General features: G+C 40.5%; 2 protein-coding genes across 2 annotated transcripts; both read left to right on the top strand.

Annotated features, from left to right (window-relative positions):
- The first annotated feature begins 729 nt into the window (after window positions 1-729).
- alkbh4 (alkB homolog 4, lysine demethylase) lies at window positions 730-3,912 on the top strand. Its single transcript, XM_087847463.1, has 3 exons — window positions 730-858; window positions 1,156-1,344; window positions 2,021-3,912. Exons 1-3 carry the CDS (start codon window positions 745-747, stop codon window positions 2,540-2,542), a joined length of 825 nt encoding a protein of 274 aa, XP_087703589.1. The 5' UTR covers window positions 730-744; the 3' UTR covers window positions 2,543-3,912.
- A 668-nt stretch (window positions 3,913-4,580) lies between these two features.
- Window positions 4,581-20,681, top strand: LOC102778201 (E3 ubiquitin-protein ligase CBL-like). The gene is made up of 15 exons (XM_087847462.1): window positions 4,581-5,218; window positions 6,860-7,107; window positions 9,140-9,286; window positions 10,595-10,751; window positions 11,446-11,567; window positions 11,683-11,820; window positions 12,270-12,357; window positions 12,510-12,641; window positions 14,102-14,311; window positions 14,593-14,709; window positions 15,532-15,812; window positions 16,152-16,319; window positions 18,651-18,754; window positions 18,886-19,068; window positions 20,148-20,681. The coding sequence occupies exons 1-15, from the start codon at window positions 5,075-5,077 to the stop codon at window positions 20,489-20,491; spliced, it is 2,583 nt and encodes an 860-aa protein (XP_087703588.1). The 5' UTR covers window positions 4,581-5,074; the 3' UTR covers window positions 20,492-20,681.
- Window positions 20,682-22,887: the final 2,206 nt, after the last annotated feature.

Genomic DNA, 22,887 nt, shown 5'->3' with positions numbered 1-22,887 from the left:
TAGTTCCAATGTGATAAAACAAAAAAAGGTAATATTCATGTCATGTGTGATGAATGATCATGTGTGATTAATGATTCAGTTGAAGTTGTGCCGTTAATCACCACTCAGAACATTTTCAGGATGTGGTTCAAAAGAAAGGGTCTAGAACTGAAGAGTAGATTATGCTGTCTGTTGCCCCTGAAATGCATTCATTCTGGCACTCCCAGTTTAGAGCAATGAACAATGAAGACCTTAACAGAACGGCAAGGAGGGGCAAGAGGTCTAGGCAGGGTGGCACTGAAGTATATAAAAATATCCTATATGTAAACGGAGTCAACAAAATATCCACAAAAACCCTTTCAAAATTATTTATTGTACCATTATCTGTTCTAAGAAAACAAAGTCAATAAGAGGCTTTTGGACAAACAAGCAAATAGTTTTTACGAGTATTTTAGGACATAAAAGTTGGGGGACAGATTTTTAAGGCAGTCACTCCCGACATTTACCCTTATATCACGATCAACAATATATATATATATATATATATATATATATATATATATATATATATATATATATATACACACACACACACATATGTGTGTGTGTGTGTGTTTTTGCTTTTTTGTTTTCTTATTTGCGCCCTCTTTTAACTTTGGTTGGATAATTCTCAAACCCTGAAAATACCCGCATTCTCCGCTAGGTGACGATAAAAAATGTTTTCGTTTGCTGCCACTTCCTGACAAAAAAAGAAGATGCTGAACGATGGCTCCCGACACCAGTGACGACGTGCCTTCATGCGCTTGTAAAGGTGTCCGCCGGTGTCTCGTTTGCGAAGGGTTGAAAGAGAAAGTACAACCGGAGGCGAGTGAATCAAAGGTACTGTTTTCCAACAGAAAACCTTTATATTGTTTTTATAACAGGTAAAAAAAAACCCCAAATACTGCTAATAGTAGCGCACACACAAGAAGCTACGGGTGCCCTCGTAGGACATTCCATCCTTATTAAAGGGATATTACTGCGGTTATAAATGTGTGCCAACAGCGTTTGTCATTATAACAAAAACGCATTCACTACAAACTGTCAATTTCATCGCCAAAAATTATAATTCTAGGAGTACATTTGCGTTACTGTATAAATAACGATGTTTTTCTATTTATCTATCTCTCTGAGAAGATTGCCCATCATTTTCTCTACGATCCCCAGTCGAGGCTCGCTGTTGGAAAAGATGCCCAGGCTGCATCCTTCCCCTTTTCTGGGGTCTTTTTGTGGGAGAACTTCATATCAGAAGAGGAAGAGAAGGAGCTCATATGTGCGATGGACCAGGATGTGTGGAAGGAGTCGCAGTCCGGTCGAAGAAAACAGGTTAGCATGTGATCAAATAAAAACAGACAAAACATTTTTGTTTAGACTATGATGTATAGAAGTGATTATCAGGGCTGTAAAATCAATATAAGTGCCAGTCCGAGTTTACTCAGATGATCAACAGTGATTCACAGAGAGTTTGAGTCATACTTCTCCATGCTGCCTTCAACACTGTTGATTTTTGATCGTGATATTTTAATTCAAAGGCTTGGTGATTCAGTTGGTTTAACTCATCAGTTTCTCGATTGGGTTTCATCATGACTAAAGGGTAAATGTTTCTATAAGTCAGTTAATATTTTAGAACTGCAGAAATAAACATTCTGTCAGTGGTTACTTTTTAACCTTATCATCTAACTGATCTAACCTGTTCACAAATTATTAAGCTGCATTGATGACATTAACTTGTGGATGTCTAGAATCTTTCCAAAAATGAATAGAGACAAGATAGAAAAATCCAAAAATTCAGAGACAGAGAAAATTTGTTCATATTTATTATCCCTTTCTCTGAAACACAATGAACAAGTCAGGCACCTTGGCATCATTTTGGACTGTGGTCTCAGTTTTGATAATCATATTAATAAAATAAACAGAATTGCTTTCTGCTGCTTAAAAATATATAGGTTAGTTATATATATATTAATGGAGTGACCAAAAACCTCCTCCAATATTGTTGCAGGACTTTGGCCCGAAGGTGAACTTCAAGAAAAAGAAAGTGCGTGTGTGTGGCTTCAGTGGACTCCCTGCTTTGAGCCATAAACTTGTGCTTCGGATGTATCAGGAATCAACTCTAGCTGGCTTCCAGCCAGTGGAGCAGTGCAACTTGGATTATCATCCTGAGCGAGGTGCAGCCATTGATCCACACTTAGATGATTCTTGGCTATGGGGGGAGCGCTTAGTCACCATTAACATGTTGTCAGACACTACACTCACCATGTCTCTGGAGCAGGGCCTGCCAGAGCTGGGACTAACAGGGGAGGTCCATGTAGCTGTGCACCTTCCTCGCAGATGTTTAGTAGTTTTATACGGCGAGGCACGGCATAAATGGAAACACGCCATTCACAGGAAGGACATTCATTTACGTAGAGTCTGCAGCACCTACAGAGAGCTATCTGCAGAGTTCCTGCCTGGAGGACAGCAGGCAGACCTCGGAGCCCAGCTGTTGAATATCGCCTTGAACTTCCAAGGCTCTCCGGTTTAATCTAATTTGATGGATCCAGAGGGAGCTGCAATCTAAATCACTTGGACTTGTCTTAAACTGTGAAGATGTGTCCTTTAGGCACCCTAGGGCTTGTTTGCTGGATCTGTGCCAGCTCCTCAAACAGTGAATCGTGCTCACGAGGCTTGTGTGCATTAATTAGTTGAACATCTGCTGTGCTGCGAAGCCAAGCTGAAGTCAAATTGATTTGGAAAAAATGTTGGGGAGAAATTGTGTTAAAACAGCTGCAATGTCATTATTTTATTCCACCACCAACTTCAATTTTCTTTTTGTTTTATGACAAATGGAGAGAATAAAGCAATTTTTCCTAAATATACATACACACTTATTTAGTGTTTGGATGATGGAGAGCACAGCCTTACACATCTCTTTAACGGTTCAAATCTGGTGAATGGTATGGCCAGAGTAGATACCGTAATAATAATAATTTAGTAAGCTTGATTGTTTTTATTGTGTCAAAATCATTTTAAATATGGCCTTTAAAGTGAATTGTTGCATTGAATTGCATTTCTGTCTCTGTCATTCTTGGAAATAGACAGTCTCAAATTACAGATGTTTAAAAGTGAAAGCTTTTATTGACACATATAAATATATGTGTGTGTGTAGAGAGAGACTGACACAAACCTAATCTTTGACGTTGTGATGATAAGAACAAGTCTTTGATGACAAGCTGAATAGAGAATTATATACTTGTTGGGATTGAAGCTTTTTTTTCTCCTTCAGAACTGCAGTTATAATTGTTAAGATAAACATTTAACAGTAAAGTATGACTTAAAACAAAAACAAATCTGAATCAAAAGTGAATCAAAAGATCTGTCTACCTGAAACAATCATGTGTAGCAACTGCCCTTTAATATCTGGCTTTGTTGAATCAGCAGTGGCTGTGAGTTATTGTTCTGAAACCCAGTTTGTCCAGTTCCCGATGAGTTCTCAGACACAGAGTGAGAACTACAAACAGGATGTGGCCCGCACACTCAAAACTAACTGCCTTTACAAAGTTTTTGTGTTCAAGTCATTCTTCTTGAAGTCATTGTCTATTTAAAAGAAACAGGAAATGTGCAATGGTGTCAAAGCTTTTATTTTTCAGTTCTCTAAATGTGTTTTTGAGGTTGCTGCCGTTATCCACACATTTAGCTTCAGTGGCCACAGATGTCTGTATTCACAACAGAGTCACGTCTCCGGTTCATCCAGCTGGCAACATATGAATTTGATTAAGGACTACAAACATGAAGACAAAACCTTTATTGTTACTGTGTTCAGGATGTAGAGGGATTGGGAGTGCCGCTCCTGCTTAGTGATTTACCAGGAAAAAATAAATTATATTGTAAAAGAGATAACTTTTCAATAAAAAGCCAGGGTCAAATGAATTATTGTCTTCTGTATTTCCTGAATAGAGTGTTATTTCTGCTGGGGTTTGGAACAATTTCTAATAACATTTTTCATGTTGGGGGAAATGAATTGTCACTGGAGAGATTACTTTACTAAATAATACATTTTTAAAAGAAAGCAGTTAAAGTTATTATTTATTTCTTTTGCAGCTCATGACTCCTTTGAAATCACTTGTAAGCTCAGTATTTTTTAAAGATTTTGAATAAATGGCAATTTACTTAACAGCAGCTTAACTTAAATGCTATTTTAGCTGTTAGCAGAGTAATAATTGATTTATATTTTCAATTTTTTCTTGTTTCGTTTTTGCTTTTTATTTTTCTAAAAATGTTTAGTTTTAGTTTAGTTTTTTTTTTAGCTTTAGTTTAGTTTTAGTCTCTTTAATTAGTATTATGTGGAAAGCATATGGGGGTGCAAGATTGAGGAAAATTAATGTATCATAGTGAACTGAATATTACAGAAAAACATTTTTTTTAAAGCAGTTGACTCATAGTCTATTTTTTTGTTATTTTTTTGTTTACATTTAGATTTAGTTCTTAGTTTAGTTTCAGTTAATTATTATAACCTTGGCTATTTGGCTCTATTACAGGTAATTTACGTTAAGCCAGTTTTAATTTTTCCAGGTTCTGCGTGTTTGTTGACCGTGCTTTTACTTTGAAGGTACGGCCGGACATCCTTGTTTACTTTAGCTGCTGGCTTGCTGTTGGCTGGATCCGCTTCTCAACCTGTTTGTTAATCGCGCTGTGTGGCTTATTAACGCCCCGAGTTTATAATAAGCCGGGCTGATTTCTCAGGGGGGGATTTGACTTGCCGTCGCCGGGAGGCGGTAGGTCGATTTTTGAGGACAGATTAAGCAACACGGTGAGCATGTCCTGAGCTCGGAATCAAACTGAGAGGCTTTTCAAATGTAGCTTGTTAGCTAGCTGCATCGCGTACAGTGTACACACTGCCTTTTTTGTTCTGCTCATGGACAGCCTCTGCATGACAAATTATTACCAGTGTTGAGTGCAGGCAGGGCACGAAGACAGCGATCGTTTTGTTTGAAAACGTGTCAAGAACTGATCTCCGGTTGTCAGCCACCCACCCCCAGCCCAGCCCCGGGCTAACCCCCGGTCACCGACCGAATTAATGGCCGGAAATCCGAGAAGGGGCGCCGGTCTCATCGGCTTGATGAAGGACGCCTTTCAGCCTCACCAGCAAGCTCTCCAGCCTCACCAACCCGCAGTGGTCGACAAGAAAATGGTGGAAAAATGCTGGAAACTCATGGACAAGGTACTGACAGTGGTTTTCCGGTAATAAATCCTTTACAAGAAAGGGTTTTGAAACAGTAAACTAAAAACTTCTTACTTGACTTTTTTTTTTCTTTTTGTCTGTAACTCGACATCAGAGACAAACGTAAGGCCACTTTAACTGATTTTCTTTTCTCACATATTGAAAAAAGATTAAGCTCAACTTTTCCATCTGCTCCTTCACTTAGCGTGAAACTGCGGTTATATTGAATCATCACTAATTCCCTTTGCATGACACGAATAACCTCCAGGACATCCACACAGGAAGGTGCTTTGGCCTAAATTTAAACAATAACCTGTAAAGCAGTCTAAACCTGAAGCCTAAAACTGGAGTACAGTGGTGTCTGATTGTGTAATTGGGGTCATTTCTGCTGAATTGGGTCACATTCATATCCCTGGGAGGACACCCTATATTTAGTATTGGATAAGAAGAGGTGTACATGTTGCAGGGGCAAGGCAAGGTTCTCTATAGTCATTGCAGCCTATTTACTTTCTTTTGCAGTTGGCTATAACTAAAACAGATGAGCGGGAAGTGCAGAGAGATGGCGAGACAAGAGCTCACAAGATATTAATGCAAGTGAGCTGATGTAGGAAGTAACAGTGCATCAGATAATAGAGAGTGAACCACGGCATGCATGTGCAGTGTTCTGTGCAGACACATTTACACCTGTGCTTGTAAATGGCACGTTTGAGGTCAAAAGCTTTCATACCTGGGTAGTATGCTTCAGGGCTGGGTGCTGAAAATTTTTACTGCCTTGCTGTAAAGTTGTATTGTGGGAATACATTGCCATCAAAGTAGCAAAATGAGGAATCCGAGGGTTTGGGGGAAGGGCTGGATCTGATATAAAGAGTGAGTGTGCAAATGTATGCAAAAAAGAAACAAAACCCTGCTTGCATGCACAGTTGGTCCACAGCAACGTGGGGAAAAGATGCACTTAAATGAAGAGTGACAGGTAAAAGTTTCTGGTGAAGTTGATGCAAATTTTAGGTATTCAACGTGTTATTGTACTATGAGCCATTTCATGTTTATGGTCACAATATATTGGGCCTGCAAAGTTATTTGGTGGGTATGGGAGCATAATTGAGTGCAATTTGATAAGTAACCTTAGTTGTCAGGTGATTAGACGGGTAGTAAATGTCCGTCACAGATTAAAGAAGCAGTTCCTGGTCAAACTTTGATCTACAGCTTATTCTCCGATTACCGAAAAGACTCTATCAAGAAGATTATCATCATAAACATTAGGAAATATTGGCTGAAACTTTAAACCTTGACATCTGTAAGAATGGCAATTTTCTCCGGTAACATCACATTGCAAAAATCGTGACCCAGTTTTATGAGCTTAAAATTTATAGACACATCCATATCCAAACTTGCGTGCGATAGCTGATGATCTAGCTGGTAAACTGTCACGAAATCTGTGATGTCTCCTTAAGCGCCCTGAGTATTAAACTGGTTAGTCCTGTATTTAAATGACCTCAGGCTTTTCTCCAGTACCATACTTAGACAAACTTAAAAAAAATGTTTTACCTTGACTGTGAAACATGCACATGGCAGCATCTCGCATTGCCACAGCTAAAGGTTTTAATCCTGTTTGTTTTATGAGCCGTTGCGTTCTCTGTCCAGGTGGTGCGTCTGTGCCAGAACCCCAAGGTGGCGTTGAAGAACAGCCCGCCCTACATCCTGGACCTTTTGCCGGATACCTACCAGCATTTACGCACCATTCTGTCCAGGTATGAGGGCAAAATAGAGATCCTCGGCGAGAACGAGTATTTCCGCGTGGTCATCGACAACTTGACGAACAAGACGAAGCAGACCATGAGCCTTTTTAAGGAGGCCAAGGAGAGGATGTACGAGGAGAACTCCCAGCCCAGGTAGGTGCACGTTATATCCGGACAAAACACGATTCATCTTTGTGGGGGGAACGGAATATTGCACCAGCAGAAAGCCAGGATGGAAAAGCTGTGAAGCAGGGAGTATCTGAATACTGGGTATCTGAATCAGGGCACAGTTAAAGAGCTAATTGTTGTTTTTCTTGGCTTCCTATCAATAAAATAATCCCTTAAGCTCATGATAGTACGATAATTCCAGCAGTAAAATATCTCTGCTGACCGAGACCGTCTCTGTCCTATGGAGCACAGAACTGAGCTTTTTCACAGCATCTGTTTTGACATGAAATAGTTGGAAAGCACAGATGTTGATGATTAATTAATAAAGATCGTTACCTAAATAGAATAAAAGCTTCACTAATGGACCACCTTTGTCTGAAGGTCTGCTGTCAGCATTGGCTGAATTTTTTATTTTTATCCATCCATCCATTCGCTTCCGCTTATCCTTTTCAGGGTCGCGGGGGGCGCTGGAGCCTATCCCAGCTGTCATAGAGCGAGAGGCGGGGTACACCCTGGACAGGTCGCCAGTCTGTCGCAGGGCCAACACACAGGGACAGACAACCATTCGCACGCACATTCATTCGCACATTCACACCTAGTGACAATTTGGATTATCCAATTAACCTATCCCACAAGCTTTTATTTTTATTTTAACCAAAATAAAAAATGGGTTCTTAATGAAAACTTTCCAAACTACCCAAGAAATACAACTCATACTGAGATTTTTTTGTGTGCTATTTTTTATTTTTTTTTCCATCAGATGATTAAAAAGATAAAAAAGCGGCATGCTTGCACTGCTGTGGAGTCATTTGTGAACATCTCTAACTCTGCTTTTAAAATGAAGTGCTGATGTCATTTAAGCTCTATAACATTAACTTCAATATTTTTGTAAATATTAATTTGAAGTATTGAAAAAGTTTGTCTTTTTTCTTGAAATGTTCTTACAAGTTTCCATCGCTGCGATTAAATCAAACTATATGAAGCAAAGTGAACTTCATAGGGAAGTGATTGCACTTTCGCAATCAAGTGTACTTCCTCTGCTTCTCAGAAAGTCTTTGCTAAGCAAAAGTTCATCCTTCCTTTCACGCACTAAATTTTATCAAGTGTAAGATGTTCTACACAAACAGCTGTGTCGGCATTAGCAAATGCATGTATAGGTCATCGGAAAGCCTTTTAATTGAACCGTCAAAGCTGAGGTCATGTTCAGACGATGTCATAAATATATATATATTTTAAAAAGTCGTTGCCCAACTGGCTGTGTGCTCAGTACGCGTCTGCGACTTTTGGTTCAGTTTTTCGTCATGTGTCACTTTGTGCCTCTTTTAAACTGATTTACTGTTTAAAAAAACAAAACAAGTTTGGACTAGATTATGCACCCGCACTGGTTATGTTCAACCCCAATGAGGGTGGACTCACTTCCTCTGAAAAGTAGCATTTCGTGTAGACTGCTCAAACCAGTTATCTTCAAATGTAAAGCAAACGCAAGTGTAAAAGTCAATTTTCAACATTGCTTCCCTTCTTCTGCAGTTATGTTCATCATTTCAGCTCTAAGTGGACATGTTTTTATAAATTTGACACTTGAGTTGTCAGGAGTGGGGTTAGTTTGTTTGGGAGGTAGTGCAGCCAGCCACAAGTAATTTCACAGAAAGTGCTTTATATGCATTTAACAAAGTAACACCAGTTATTTCAACAGCAGGAAAAGAAAAAAACGAAGAAGAATATGTCCAGTTGACTGTTGTTTGTTGAGAAAGAGGAAAAAAATTAACTGTAGATCCAGAAAATGTGCCAGAGGAGAGGGAAATGTACGAGACGAGTGTTACCATCTTTGATTCCGCCTGATTGTTTTGTACTCGAAAGTGTCTGGCTGCTGAAAGCTTCTATTTCTGTGTGCATGCAAGTGTAACTTCCCCTTTTTATTTAAAACCGAACATGGCGTTATAGAATACTAAAGACATTAGGCTGATGATACCTGTAACTAACTTGTTGCTATGGTTTCCTTTCCTTGTCTCTCACTTAGGCGAAACCTTACCAAGCTGTCTCTGATCTTCAGTCACATGCTAGCGGAGTTAAAAGCCATCTTCCCCAATGGCCTATTTCAGGGTGACAACTTCAGGATTACCAAAGCTGATGCTGCTGAATTCTGGAGAAGGTCATTCGGGGACAAGTGAGTTTTTGTTTCAGCTCTGTATTCTTATTCTTGGGTGATGCTCGAATGACTCATATTTCACAGTAATCCTTATTAATGTCATGCTGGCCATCGATTCCAGTTCATCTCTGGCTGATACAAGCAGTTTTATCTTACTTACTGTTTCCTGCCCCTTGCAAACAAAAGATTTAAACAGAAGTCAGATTACCATATTAGCATAGTCACATTCACGGGCAACATGCATACGAAAAGTAAAAAAAACACAACAAAAGTACTGAAACTGAGCATTTATAGCAGTGGGAGGTCTGGGTTTTGGGGTCATGAGTAAGATGACCTCATGATTTGAAACGTCTTGATGCATTCTCAATCATCCAGGAAAATAAATCTCCAAAAGTTGATTCTGTTCATCTGGACGTAGCGTTTTCTGGGAGAAACGTTTCGTCACTCATCCAAGTGACTTCTTCAGTCACTTGGATGAGTGACGAAACATTTCTCCCAGAAAACGCTACGTCCAGATGAACAGAATCAACTTTTGGAGATCATGATTTGAAACTTTGACTGTGAGCATCCCAGCCATTTTATTAGGGGCACCTTGCTTCAGAGATGCATTGATTCAACAAGGTGCTGGAAACATTCCTTGCAGATTTTGGTCTATAGTGACATGACAGCATCATACGGTTGCTGCCACATACCCAGGTTTCCCTATTGGACTGAGATCCAGTGACTCTGGAGGCCATTTGAATGCTATTGCTTGTTACTTACTGTCATGTTTAGAAAACCAGTTTGATTGGAGCTTTATCACCTGATGCGTTATTCTACTGAAAGCAGCTATCAAAAGATGTTAGAGATGTTTGTGGGGGGGAAATCGCAGCAGATCAGCAGTTTATGAAATGCTCAGAGCAGCACCAACAAGCATGTCCCATTCAAAGCTCTTTCTCCCACATTCTGCTCAGTTTGAACTTAAGCAGGCAGTGGTAACCATATACATATGTGTCTGCATGCATAAATGCACTGAGTTGCTGTCATGCTCAGATATTAGTATTAATCAGTAGTTGAACACGCGTATCTAATAAAGTCACAGTTGAGCGTGTGTATTTGAGGAAAAGCATACCAGGTCCCCTTTAGTCAACTAAAAATACACCTGTGTATATATTTAGAGTTGTGTCTTTATAAAGGTCTGCTGCCTTGTTAGCTGGTGTTAGCTTAGCAAATCTGCAATTTTATTAGATTTTAGGTTCTGTTTAACCCCAAATTCTGTCTTAAGTAATAGTGAAAGGCAATGTTCCCACAACAAACATTTGTTTCCTCTCCCTCCCTTCTACCCAGGACCATAGTGCCATGGAGGACATTTCGGCAGGCTCTTCATGAGTTTCACCCTATTAGCTCAGGTCTGGAGGCCATGGCGCTCAAATCCACTATTGACCTCACCTGTAACGACTACATCTCCGTCTTCGAGTTTGACATCTTTACAAGGCTCTTTCAGGTACGTCACAAAGCATTAATAATAATAATAATAATAATAATAATAATAATAATAATAATAATAATAGTAATGGATTGCATTTGTATAGCGCTTTTTAAGGCACCCAAAGCGCTTTACAATTCCACTATTCATTCACTCTCGCATTCACACACTGGGGGAGGCAGCTACAGTTGTAGCCACAGTTGCCCTGGGGCAGACTGACAGAAGCGAGGCTGCCATATTGCGCCATCGGCCCCTCTGGCCAACACCAGTAGGCGGTAGGTGAAGTGTCTTGCCCAAGGACACAACGACCGAGACTGTCCGAGCCGGGGCTCGAACCGGCAACCTTCCGGTTACAAGACAAACTGCCACGATCGCCATTCAGAGTAGTTCACTGTAAAATTGCACAGTTTGCACTTCAATAACATTTTAGTAAAGGCGGTGAATTACACGAGGATGCTTAAATTTGTTTATTTGTTTAAATTTGAGTCAAGCTTAGTCTCTCCTGTGTAAATGCAGCAGCAGTGTCTGAACCCACTCGCATATGTTTTTCTGTGATCAGAGTTGGTGTTTGTAATTTTATTGCTGCAAACAGATCTTCTGTCCTATATGCATTATAGTCTCATACCTGATTTTCGTTGTGAATTCAACTTCAAAACAGCTGATGTACACAACATAAATAAAATGTTTGCATTTGTGAATCTGTGTCTTGTAGCCATGGTCATCTCTTCTAAGGAACTGGAACAGCCTGGCTGTTACACACCCTGGTTATATGGCCTTCTTAACCTACGATGAGGTGAAGGCTCGACTGCACAGGTTCATCCACAAACCTGGCAGGTAGGCCTCACAGATCAGATGTATCCTATAATACTTTTGGGGGGAAATCCCTACTGTATTAAATATTTTGTTGCAGGAGTTTGTAGCTGTTGGTTCAAATAACTCTCTCTCACAGCTATATCTTCAGGCTGAGCTGCACTCGGCTGGGCCAGTGGGCAATTGGCTATGTGACAGCTGATGGGAACATCCTGCAGACCATCCCGCATAACAAACCACTCTTCCAAGCACTCATTGATGGATACAGAGAGGGATTGTGAGTCGCATATCATCGGGGTTAATGAACTAGTATTTAGTGTAGATTTATAGCACTGTTAAACTGCAAGCTGTCAGGGGAGAGTATTGTCTTTCAGCCTACTGAGTACATGTTACTTTAGGTTACTGAATTAATAGTGAGGAGGGTGGAGTCTTTGTAATAGTTCCTCAAAATTTAACAAAAAACCTTACGAGGAACAGGTTGGAGAGTGTGGATGAAACGGTGTCACAATTGATGTATAATTCACTAGTTTGTGTCATCCTGCAGAGAAACAAACCTGTTTTGTTTTGTTTTTTAAGGATTTTATAATGAGAAATTGTTTGGCAGCCTCGATGAATTGTAATTTAAAAAACATGGCGAGGTTGTTGTTTCTTACTGTTGATTTATAAAATCTGAAATTGACCCTTTTTTGTGACTTGGTTGCGTTTCTGTGTGCCGTGGTTCTCCAGCTATCTTTTCCCAGATGGCCGTGCACAGAACCCAGACCTGACAGGGTTGTGTGAACCGTCTCCACAGGACCACATCAAAGTTACTCAGGTTTGTTTCTCACGTGCGTGCATGTTTTTAATGCAGAGAACAAATACAGATGCATAAAATGACTAATTTTAGGAATAAATCTCTAAAGGATGAGAGTAACATGAGCAGCCGGTGTTGAACGGTCTCCCTCTTTCCCTCGTTTCTCTGTGTAGGAGCAGTACGAGCTCTACTGTGAGATGGGCTCTACTTTCCAGCTTTGTAAGATCTGTGCAGAGAACGACAAGGATGTGAAGATCGAGCCGTGCAGACACCTGATGTGCACCTCGTGTCTGACCGCCTGGCAGGTATGACCTTATCTGCCACCTCTCCATTTAAACTATAAACTTTTATTACACTGATTTGAAGCAGCTCAATAAATCCTGACAGGGATCTTCTTTTTCCTGCTGTAGAATTTTCTTTAAATTCAGTTTTTTGTGTTCAACTGTGCCTTTTTAAATAGGTCAATTAATAATAATAATAAGTCTTTGATTTAGATTCATTCTCAGATTGCAAGTGTTTTACTCCACTCTCTGATCTGCATGTTTAAACTTAAGTATAAAGTATTTTTTTCTATATTTAAAAAAATTATTAGTAGTAGTTCCTGCAGTAGAGGAGTCGTGTCATGTTCCTCAGTGTAACTGTTGCAGTCCCCAAATATACGTTCGGTTCTTTGAGCCATAAGATCCCACAGTGCTGCTGAGTTTTAATAATGAAAGTGTGAAACAAAGGGAAGCAAAAGAGATGGGAACTCCGGCTAAAACAAACAAACAAAAGAGGAAGGAGTCCATGAACGAACCACACCAGACTGTCTGCTTCAGGCGTCACCCCTAAACTACTTTTTTTCCTTCCTTTTTTAACTAAGAACCAAAAACAAAATCAAAAACAGGCCTGTAGCAACAGAAAGGCAGAGGGGAGGGACAGAGATTCCAGTTACTGACCATCAAGCTTCAGCAGCCAATCGGCACTAAGAATAAATCTAAAGTGAGATCAGGTTAACGAGGGTGCTGATAAAAACACAACAAGGTGACGACTGGACCAACGCACCGAGGTCACACGTAGCTGTAACTTTATTGTTTTATTAACGTTATCTTACAGTCAGTGAAGCGGAAGCACTTTCTTTTTGTACTTCCTATAACAAAATCCTTCTTGTTACTAACAACTGTAATTTTTCCTCTTCAAACATAAAAGATTAAATAGACTTTACTGGCTGGGAACACAGACTTGCTAAGAGTGACACAAAGGACTTGTTTGCCATGAGTGAGTGATTAAATGAATTTGATGTGCTGTTTATTCTTGATGGACTTTGGACTTTAGACTTCCTTATATGGAATTTATTTTGATTGTGGTTCACATCAGACGAACAATATGATCGTTGTCTTCCCAAGCACAGTCGTGTTGTTCTCACTACTCTGCTTTCAGGACAGAAATGCTCTCCGGGCTAACTTAACAGATTAATTAATCGCAGCATGACTGCACAGTTCTTTAGACATAGTTTTTGTTAAAGTGCTCCTTCTGCAGATCTTTGATGTACAACATTTATTTGACATCTTCAGTTTTATTTACATTATAATTCATCCTGTCCAGGTGACTCTTTTTGTGGTAGTTTTCATGGTTTCCTCCTTCAGCTTTCATTCTTGAAAAGACTTGCAGCTGTAATTTGGATTTAAATCAAAGCAAAGCCTTTCACAAATGATGAAAGCTTCAGTCTGCTCCTTTACCTTTACCTCCTAACCTTGCTGTGTCTTTCTGTGTGTGTGCATTTCAGGAATCGGAGGGTCAGGGCTGCCCGTTTTGCCGATGTGAGATTAAAGGCACGGAGCCTATTGTAGTGGACCCCTTTCACCCGAAGGCCAGTGGGGCTTCCTTTGCTGGTTTCCAGGGGTCGAGCAGAGCAGAAGCCGCAGGCAACGAAGAGGAAGAGGATGATCGGCTGGAAGACCAGCAACTTGTCATGAGCAGGCTGGCCTGCACCAAAGTAAGACGAGCACGTACATATATTTAGATGCTCACTGGGTGCTTTATTAGATGCAGCTGTTCGATTGCGTATTAATGCACATAATTAATCAGGTAATTGCTACAACAACTCAGTAAATTTAGCTAATAGATATGGTCAAGATGACCTGCTCAAGTTCAAGCCGAGCATCAGAAAAGGAATGAAAGGTGATTTGAGTGATCCTTATCGTGTAAATGTCTCTGAGGAATATTACAAGCACTTCATCCGCTACAAAATCTGTAAATCAATGTGTGGGTGTGCAGGTGGAGCGCCCTCCGTCTCCAGTGTCTCAGCTGCCTCCGGTGCCTCCGCGACTGGACCTCTTACAGCAGAGGTCCTCCGCCTCCCATAGTGCACTGAGTCAGGGAGCCACAGCCAAAGTAAGTACACGCCTGAGTGCACTAAAGACAAAAGACTAAAGACCGACTAGCTGTGGAAAAGAATTCAAAGGGTGGAAAAATAGTTTTTAGAAAAACACTCGCATTGGCCAAAGGTGCATTCGAGACTTACTGGTCACTGAAATATTCTCCATCTGAATAGTGCCTTTAAGAAGAGCCCTGTGCAAACATACACTAAGAAGTTGAACCAGAAGTAATAACTGCTTAATCATATGGAAGTCATATGCAAAGTGTTAAGGCCAACACCTGCTGCTGGGACGCAAACTTCATTACAAGAGCAGTACATTTAGGTCAGAGTAATATCACAAACTAACCACCTCCTATTACCAGCTTTAACTCACTTTTTATATCAATAAATACATGTATATGAGTAGCTAACAATATAAATATCTTCTCTAGAAAAGAGCATTTATAGTTTTAGTTGTGATCAAAAGAGCCTGTGAGATAAAGCTGTAATGAGCCCGTATATTTAAGTCAATATTTCCTAGAAGCCTTGAAATTACCACAGTGTGTGTGTCAGATGTCCATTTGATAGTCAAAAGTAATCATGTGTTAATGTGGCTGCAAGTTCCTGGAAATTATGTGAATTGGCTAAGTGTTGGTATTCACAACTGCTCAACTGTTTGCGTGTGACTTAAAGATTAATAGTGACGCCTTTTTATTAAACCTCCAGTCTGCTGCCAGCCCTGCTAACATAATTATTGTTATTACCAGAATAGGATGTGTGTGTGTGTGTGTGTGTGTGTGTACTTGAGTCTTCACATCTCTAACAAAAACCATCCTGTCCTGTGTCTTCTGACCCAGATGGTAGCCACACACAGGGACAAGCCTCTACCTCTGCCTCCAGCACTGAGAGAGCTGCCCCCTCCTCCCCCACCGGAGCGCCCCTCCCTGGTCGGCCAGGAATCCAGACTCCAAAGGAGACCCCTCCCCTCCACCCCAGACCAGCCAGCCTGGGCAGCCAACTACATGGTGCCACGCCCTGCAACGAAGGCCCCGTCGTCCATCCCTCAGAGCAACGGAGCCGGCGCAGAGGGGAGCAAACCGCAGACGGCGATCAATCCTGTGTACTGCCTGGCTGCGAGGTACGGAGCTCTGCTGCATTGAGGTGTAGTAGACAGGAAATAATGTAGTGAGACAAGAACTGATGAGGAGCGAATGGATATTTTTCCATCTTTCTTCCAGACAACTTTCTGAAAAAACAGCTATCGACCTTGCCAGCAGCGTTCTTAACATTTGTTTTGGTGATGTAATGTAGAGCCACATCAGTGTTCTGATCTATCAAAATGATGCCTTTCATATATTTCCAGAACTAGTAAAAAAGCTGTCAGTGTGTTTGCATTTTGTCTCCTTCAGGATTTCTCAAATTTGTCATTTACGACCGATGAGAAAAAACACGCTCTGTGATGTCTACCTTTGCTCAGGTCGTTGCCAGGGTCAGCGGTGTCCAGCGGGGAGAAGCTGTCGTCAGACAGTGAAGATAACGAGTACATGAGTCCCACATCCCTTCCAGCTTCCGGTGCCCCGTGGGTAATAACAGGCTCCTTGGTGCCCCCACCACCAACCCAGGCAAACAACCACAATGACACCAGGTAAATGGAACAGCAAGGGGGGTGAAGTTGCTTCTATAAGAAGAATGTTTTTCAGAAAAATGACCTCTAAAGGCTTCTCAGCAGCTGGAACGTATTGACACCTAACATGTGGGCTATTTATTTCCCATATTTTTAGATTTCTGGATTAGTTTTAGTATTCTGACTCAGTTTTTAAAGGCCAAACATAATCAATGACCAGAAGAAGAACACAGCTTAACAGCATTGAAAGCATCACAGTGTGAGGCAAACAAATAGACAACACTGACCTGTGCTGAGCCCAGCAGTGTCTCTGGATTTAGACTACAAGTGAAAGAAAATCAGACCCAATGGGAGCATAAAAATGACACAATTGGTCCCACTGTCGTCTTATTAATGGAGTATGTATAGTGTAAAAGGCAGAACTTTACACCAGATCAGGTCAGATGACTTGAAGCTCCGGGGTGTGCTGTCTTTTGGAACAGGGCTATATGGCGCTGTCTTTAAGGGAAAAATATAGATGTTGGGTTGTTGGAAATACCAGCAGATCAACAAACATGCTCAGACCTTCCGGCAGGTAATAAAATGTGCTTATGTGTTATGTGCTTATGGTTATTAGGGGTGGGGGAAAAAATTGATACTGTGTAGTATCGTGATATTTTATTTGCTAATAATGTATCGATACAGGGACAGCAGAAATTGATATTTTGTTACAAACAATTTTTTCGTGGACTGGAACATGCTCTGACTTCAGAGCACGTTGATCAGCTCCTTTTTCTGAGCAAGAATCCTGACATTCCTTCACTGTCCAAATGTGTTTAACTTTTTTTTGGCAGCAATAAACATGACAGTTTACTTATTTTAATTTAAGACATGTTTTATTTTGATTAAGTTTAAAACTTTTTTATTTAATGTAAAATTATATTTTGTTTTAATTTACTTTCAAATTCTTCAGTTGCTGAAGGGGCTGCATAGTTTTCATAAATTTCATAGTTCAGAATAGCTATAATTGTACCAGATGGTTGCATTCAGTTAAGTTGGACTAGACTATAATACAAACCGTTCAGTTTGTCAACAATAAAACTGAAATGAGAGAAAGACTGAGTGTGAGACTTTGATATTAGATAAAATGAATATTGATAAAGTTTACCTTTATGTACAGAATTTGAATATCACAAAATATTTAAAAAAAATTGCAATAATATCGTATCGTGCGTTAAGTATTGTGATAATATCGTATCGTGAGTTGTATGGTGATTCCCACCTCTAGTGGTTATGTAATTGTTTAGTGAATTGCAGAGAAAAAAATCTCACTGGGAAAGGTTACGAGTGAATTTCAAACAGTTTGTAGAGTGAAAAGTGAGAAAGTTGGTCTATAAACAAGTTAAAGGGATAGTCTGACACACAATAATGCAACCCTCAAATCTGAAGCTGTGTATTTTGTCCAGCAGGGGGCTCTCGAGGTTCCCATTCCTTAGAGAACTCTCTTTCACTTATTTGCTGTTTTTCACCTCCTTAAATAATTTAAAGGACAGTGCTTGAAGATGAAGGCAGCTGCATCTCAGCTCGTCTCTTTGATTAAAATGATGACAGTGTCTAAAATATAGGGAATTCGAATGGCTAGGAAATCTGCTTAAATTTTAAAACTCGAGAGCTGAAAGTTGTGGTGTGAGCCTACAAAGATGCCTTCGCTGGGTCCGTGCACGACTAATTAGGCTTAAAATGTGTAATATTTGGAAGCATTCATACCTCTGTGTGATTGGTGGATTTTTGTTTGAAGCAGAGCTAGATGTTTAGCGGTCTAGCACACTGAAATGATGAGTTTTTGATCAGAGGTTTGGTGATTTAGCTTACAAAGTGTAGATTCAGTCATTGAGAATATTACCTTCTCTGTGAGGATTAGTTTGTGTAAGAGTCAGGCATAAAGGATCGCCAACAATGGCCCTTTTTAAAATTTGCTTCTAATACTTTTTCCTTTCTTTTTGTTTATTTTGGTCATGTAGTGTTACCATGGTAACTAGACAAAATTTCAGATTATGAGTTAAGTGTAATTGCAAATAAGCCCTGCAAGTCAGCTCAGGATGCAGACTTTCCAGGCACACCGCTCTGTCCCCAACCACCTACAGTTCAAACCTGCTGTTTGCAAGGGGCATCCAAGCAGAAGAAAACTGACTTTAAGGGGACGGTGGCCTGAAAGTATAAATGGCTTTATTTATTTATTTATTTATTTAAAATCATGGAAAACTATTTGAGTCCAATTTGAGTCCATTTTCATTGAATCCAATGAAAATGAGCACAGTTTGTTCCCCTTTAAATGATTCCTCTGTCTCTCTCTGTCTCGCTGTGTGCCTGCAGTGATGTGGGGGACAGTGACTCTGAGGACCCCCAGGTTTACGAATCCATGTGTAACATCCAGGCCCAGGCCGGCTCGTCGGAGACGACACAGAACTCTGAGCTGGGTAACGTTCTCAGTTTCTCACAGTAATCACACTATTTGTTCTAGTAGTAGTGGATAAACTGACATCACAAAATTAAGAATATCAGTGTAAAACCTCATTTTTATTTACCTTTTTTTCTCCCCCCCTCCAAGACCATCCTCAGCATTTAGCTGTTCCGCAGGACAAAAAGGAGGAGGCCAGTGTGGAGGATGTTTACGAGTATGACTTTCCCAGACCAGTGGTCCCTCCTGCCCCTGCCAGAAGAGCCCTGTCAGATATCAGCGGCCCTTCTGCAGCCTTCAGCAATCTCAACATAGACTCTGCAGTAGATCCCAGTATGTGTGGGTTTTTTTTTGTTGTTTGTTTTGTTTTTGTTTTTCCCCTTTTTAATTTGTAATGATCAGCAGGTGGTGAAATTTCTGGTTGCAAAAAGGGGGGTGGTGGTCATTAGTTACGTCGTACTGAACACCGCATGATTTATATTTTAATAGTGATCACCAGCATGCTCAGCTTGAGGCTTCAAGAAGATGCATGAACGACATCCAGTTCTCGCGTGCAGGCTGTTGTTTGTTGTTTTATTGAGCATTTTTCTTAGGCTGGAAATAAAACAAAAAGTGGCAAACAATTTTTTTGGCATTGAAGCTAATCACAATTAAAGAAAAATCAAAAAGTCCAAAAAGAAAAGTAGTCTTAGTTAGACTCAGTAGCGGTGGACAAATGAATATTAATTTGAGAAGTAATTAGGCTACATGAATGTAACTTGAAACTTCTTGTTTAACTTTGGCTTCAGCAAATTACTGCTTTAACCACACTGAAGTCAGTGATGGAAATTGCTTTCATAGATACTCTAACCACAACGTGCTGCATGTCAGGCCAGCTTGTGAAACTGCTCAGGCGATTCATGAGGTCAAAGTTACAACAGAATCCATCATGCCAGGCTTGAAGCTATGTGCTTGTAGATGAACTACAGGTAGTTTGGACCAATCAGCCTTCTGTTAGGAAGCCACATTCATTCTAGGAGCAGGTGTCACTGCTTGGCAGTTTGCTTGGTAACAGTTATTTTGAAGCCAGAACTTTAATGTCAGTGATAACCTAAAGGCCTTTTTTTCCTGCCAAGTTTTATTTCTGCGGCGCATGCTGCGTTTCTTTGCCTTTCACAGACTGTTACAGATGATTTATCCAGTGTTTTTGTTTTTTCAGAGTGCGGATACTTTTTAACAGTTTTTAAGGACTTCCTAAATGTTTCTGTTTCTCAGATGTTTCAGGTTAGCAAATGTCTGGTTATAAAGGGAAATTTTAAATAATTTTTCCCACAAATCATCTGTGTGAATGTAAAAGTGTATTTGACGTGTTTATTTTGTATTTGACTCATCACGTTTCTTATTTTTCTTTCATTTTCTCTCATTTGTTTCAGGTATGTTTGTAGCAGGCGGCGACCCCGAACGTCCCCCAAAACCTCTCCCGCGGCGAGCCAACTCTGACCGACGGCCTCGTCCGTTAAACCGCGAGCCACCTCCGCCACCGCCAGACCTCCCTGGTCCCTCCTCATCTGCCTCCCCTGTTCCACCTCCGACTATTCCTCCTTCAGGTCCTGGAAGCTTGGCCCTAAACGGGGAGATTGAATGCCTCATATCCCAAGGCTACTCCATCCAGGACATCCAGAAGGCCCTGATGATCGCTCAGAACAACCTCGAGACGGCCAAGAACATCCTGCGCGAGTTTGTCTCCATCCCTTCCACGGCGCACATCGCCACATAGTCACTTTGCGCAGGCTCATCCTCTGTCTCGTCTCTCTCCACTCTGTGCCATTATCATTTACCAAGCACTTTCCTGCAGGGCCACAAGTACTTTCAGAAGGCTTTACTCTGAGGGATGATGCTGCGTTCATGTTATATCTCATCCAAAGTCATTTGTAGTGGGAAAACAGCAACGTGGGGTTGGGGGGGGGGGGGGGGGGGGGGGCTATTGTTAAAGACGATGTCAAGTGGCTGAAATTACAGTCTCAGAATCTCTTTTACTTGTAATATTCATTTGGAGATTGAGGGTTTTGGCCTTAAACGTGAGAGGTCAACTGTAAGTCCGATATGACCTGAACACAGCATAAATGGAGACTCGGAGCCTTTAAAATGGGCTTGCTGTGGCCAAGCTGTGACCCTGCTGTGATTCGCTGAGTTAGTTACATGCTGCGGCAGTGTCCCCCCTCAGTCTGCGTGCACGCTCTCATTAAGCTAAGTGTTAAAACCGTGCAGACTTTGTTCAGCGAAGGGACCCCGCACATAGTCGTGTCCGACTGGGCGTCCCACTGCCTGCAGCCGCTCGGTCTGGTGCTTTTACTGGCTTCTTTGCAAATCGTGGCATACGAATATGTAGCGATACGGTCCGAAACTGGTGATTAACTGTGTGGCAGTCGTGCTCGTGCTGATGAATGTGAACGTGTAGTCGCGGTGCAGTATTGCAGGGCTTCGATGTCGTACGCGTCGCTGTGGCTCGCTCCGTTTTCGATGGTATCTGACGAGGTGAACGCAATTCAGTTGCCGTCTGTCAGCTCCAGGTTCGGTGATAGTTCTATGATGAAATAACAAATTTAATGTTTAAGTACTCTCATGATGTGTTGTGGTGTGCGTAGTATTAACAATGGCTGAGTTTGAGTTCTTTTTAATTCCATCGTTTCCTGCCACCGATAGAGGTGGCCCGACACTGAAGGCTGGTTTATTTAGTCGAAAGCTTCTCTCTACGCTCGTAGTTTCTTAGTTAATAACCGAAAGAAGCTCTTAGAAGAGCTTCACTCAGTTCACTGGGAGATCACATCTAACTCTAAAGCCTAAAGCAAAAAACAAAAAACTGAAAGTGGGGTGAAGTCACGTGGACTCAGGTACTCAGTAATAAGCCAGGTTATATGTAACGAGCAGATGCTAAAGGACACGCTCCCTCCATCCTCACAGACATTCCATAGAGTGGATTTTCTTTATATTTTTAGGTTTCCTGCAGCATATTTACATACAGCTTCCATAGTTAAGATATTAAAATCTGTTTTCTGATTCTTCGATGAGCTCATTTACGTCCTCTAACTTTAAACTCTGGATATGACTCTAATGTAGCTGCGGTAATTCCATCTGTCGACAGTCCTGCATGACCATTTTGTGGATTTCAGTCACTCTGCAGTTCATAAAACTCTTCATGGGAGGAATGTTGGGGAAAGGCAACAAAAATCTCAGGATTGTATTAATCCGTCAAAGCAGTTTACAACACATTACAGCTGTCACAAATGCCAACAAATTTCTAAAACGTATGTTTTTTTTCTAAAACATGTTTTAGAAATTTGTAAAAACTTGTTTACTTGTTTAAAACAAAAAAAATTGTATTATTAGTTATAATGTTAATAATGAACAGAATTCATGTTTTTAATCCCGATATTTGAGCCAGCAAAGAAGTCAAAAATTAAAATTAATCAGGCATAGCAGTGAGCCAGTAAATACTTCCTGTGCAAGAATGCAAGAAAATAAGTATAATGTGGCATCTTAATTAAAAAGAAAAAAAAAAATTCCTTACCATTTAAAAAAACATTTTTGTATTTAAACCAAATTCATGGGCAACAAAATTAATTATATTGAAGCATTAAATTCAATCAAATAGCTTGTTTATACTGGTGGATTAACTGGTATGGAGATGATTTCGGTAAATACTAACACTGTTCATTTAGAGCAGCTGGGGCACAAACCTTACATTGGATGGTGGTCTGATAAACGTGTTGTATAGCCAGCTTCTAGATGCACAAGTGGTAACACTAAACACGCTGCTGATCACTAGTTTCAAACTTAGCTCAAATCAGCCCGCCCAAAAAATGACTTTCTATTTGCAGATATATTTCACTCTTGGTACTATATAACTGCTACTAAATGAAAATTAAAACGAAAAGACTAGATGAGCGAAACATCCTTCAAAGATTTATCCGTGATGTTTCGTAGTTTTCCACCAGAGGGCACTCTGTAACTTCCCTGTTGGCAACAGGAGTAAATCCATGACATGTATTGTCTGTATTTGTGTGTATAGACTCAGAAATAACTATGCATAACAAATTTGTTTATTTCGGCTGCTGAAAGAAAAACAAAAACTGTTGATATCAGATTTTTAAATCACTAAATATCAGTTTTGTT

Source organism: Neolamprologus brichardi, chromosome 10, assembly GCF_056152115.1.
Source record: "Neolamprologus brichardi isolate AB-2024 chromosome 10, ASM5615211v1, whole genome shotgun sequence".
NCBI lineage: Eukaryota > Metazoa > Chordata > Actinopteri > Cichliformes > Cichlidae > Neolamprologus > Neolamprologus brichardi.
This window is presented reverse-complemented; position numbering and strand designations above follow the sequence as displayed.

Excerpts from the sequence above, each read along its gene's own strand:
- alkbh4 (XM_087847463.1), top strand. The coding sequence starts at position 745 with ATGGCTCCCGACACCAGTGACGACGTGCCTTCATGCGCTTGTAAAGGT. Across the intron at positions 859-1,155 it reads CGGAGGCGAGTGAATCAAAG|ATTGCCCATCATTTTCTCTA; the intron begins GTACTGTTTTCC and ends CTCTCTGAGAAG. Across the intron at positions 1,345-2,020 it reads AGTCCGGTCGAAGAAAACAG|GACTTTGGCCCGAAGGTGAA; the intron begins GTTAGCATGTGA and ends ATATTGTTGCAG.
- LOC102778201 (XM_087847462.1), top strand. The coding sequence starts at position 5,075 with ATGGCCGGAAATCCGAGAAGGGGCGCCGGTCTCATCGGCTTGATGAAG. Across the intron at positions 7,108-9,139 it reads GAGGAGAACTCCCAGCCCAG|GCGAAACCTTACCAAGCTGT; the intron begins GTAGGTGCACGT and ends TCTCTCACTTAG. Across the intron at positions 16,320-18,650 it reads AACAACCACAATGACACCAG|TGATGTGGGGGACAGTGACT; the intron begins GTAAATGGAACA and ends GTGTGCCTGCAG.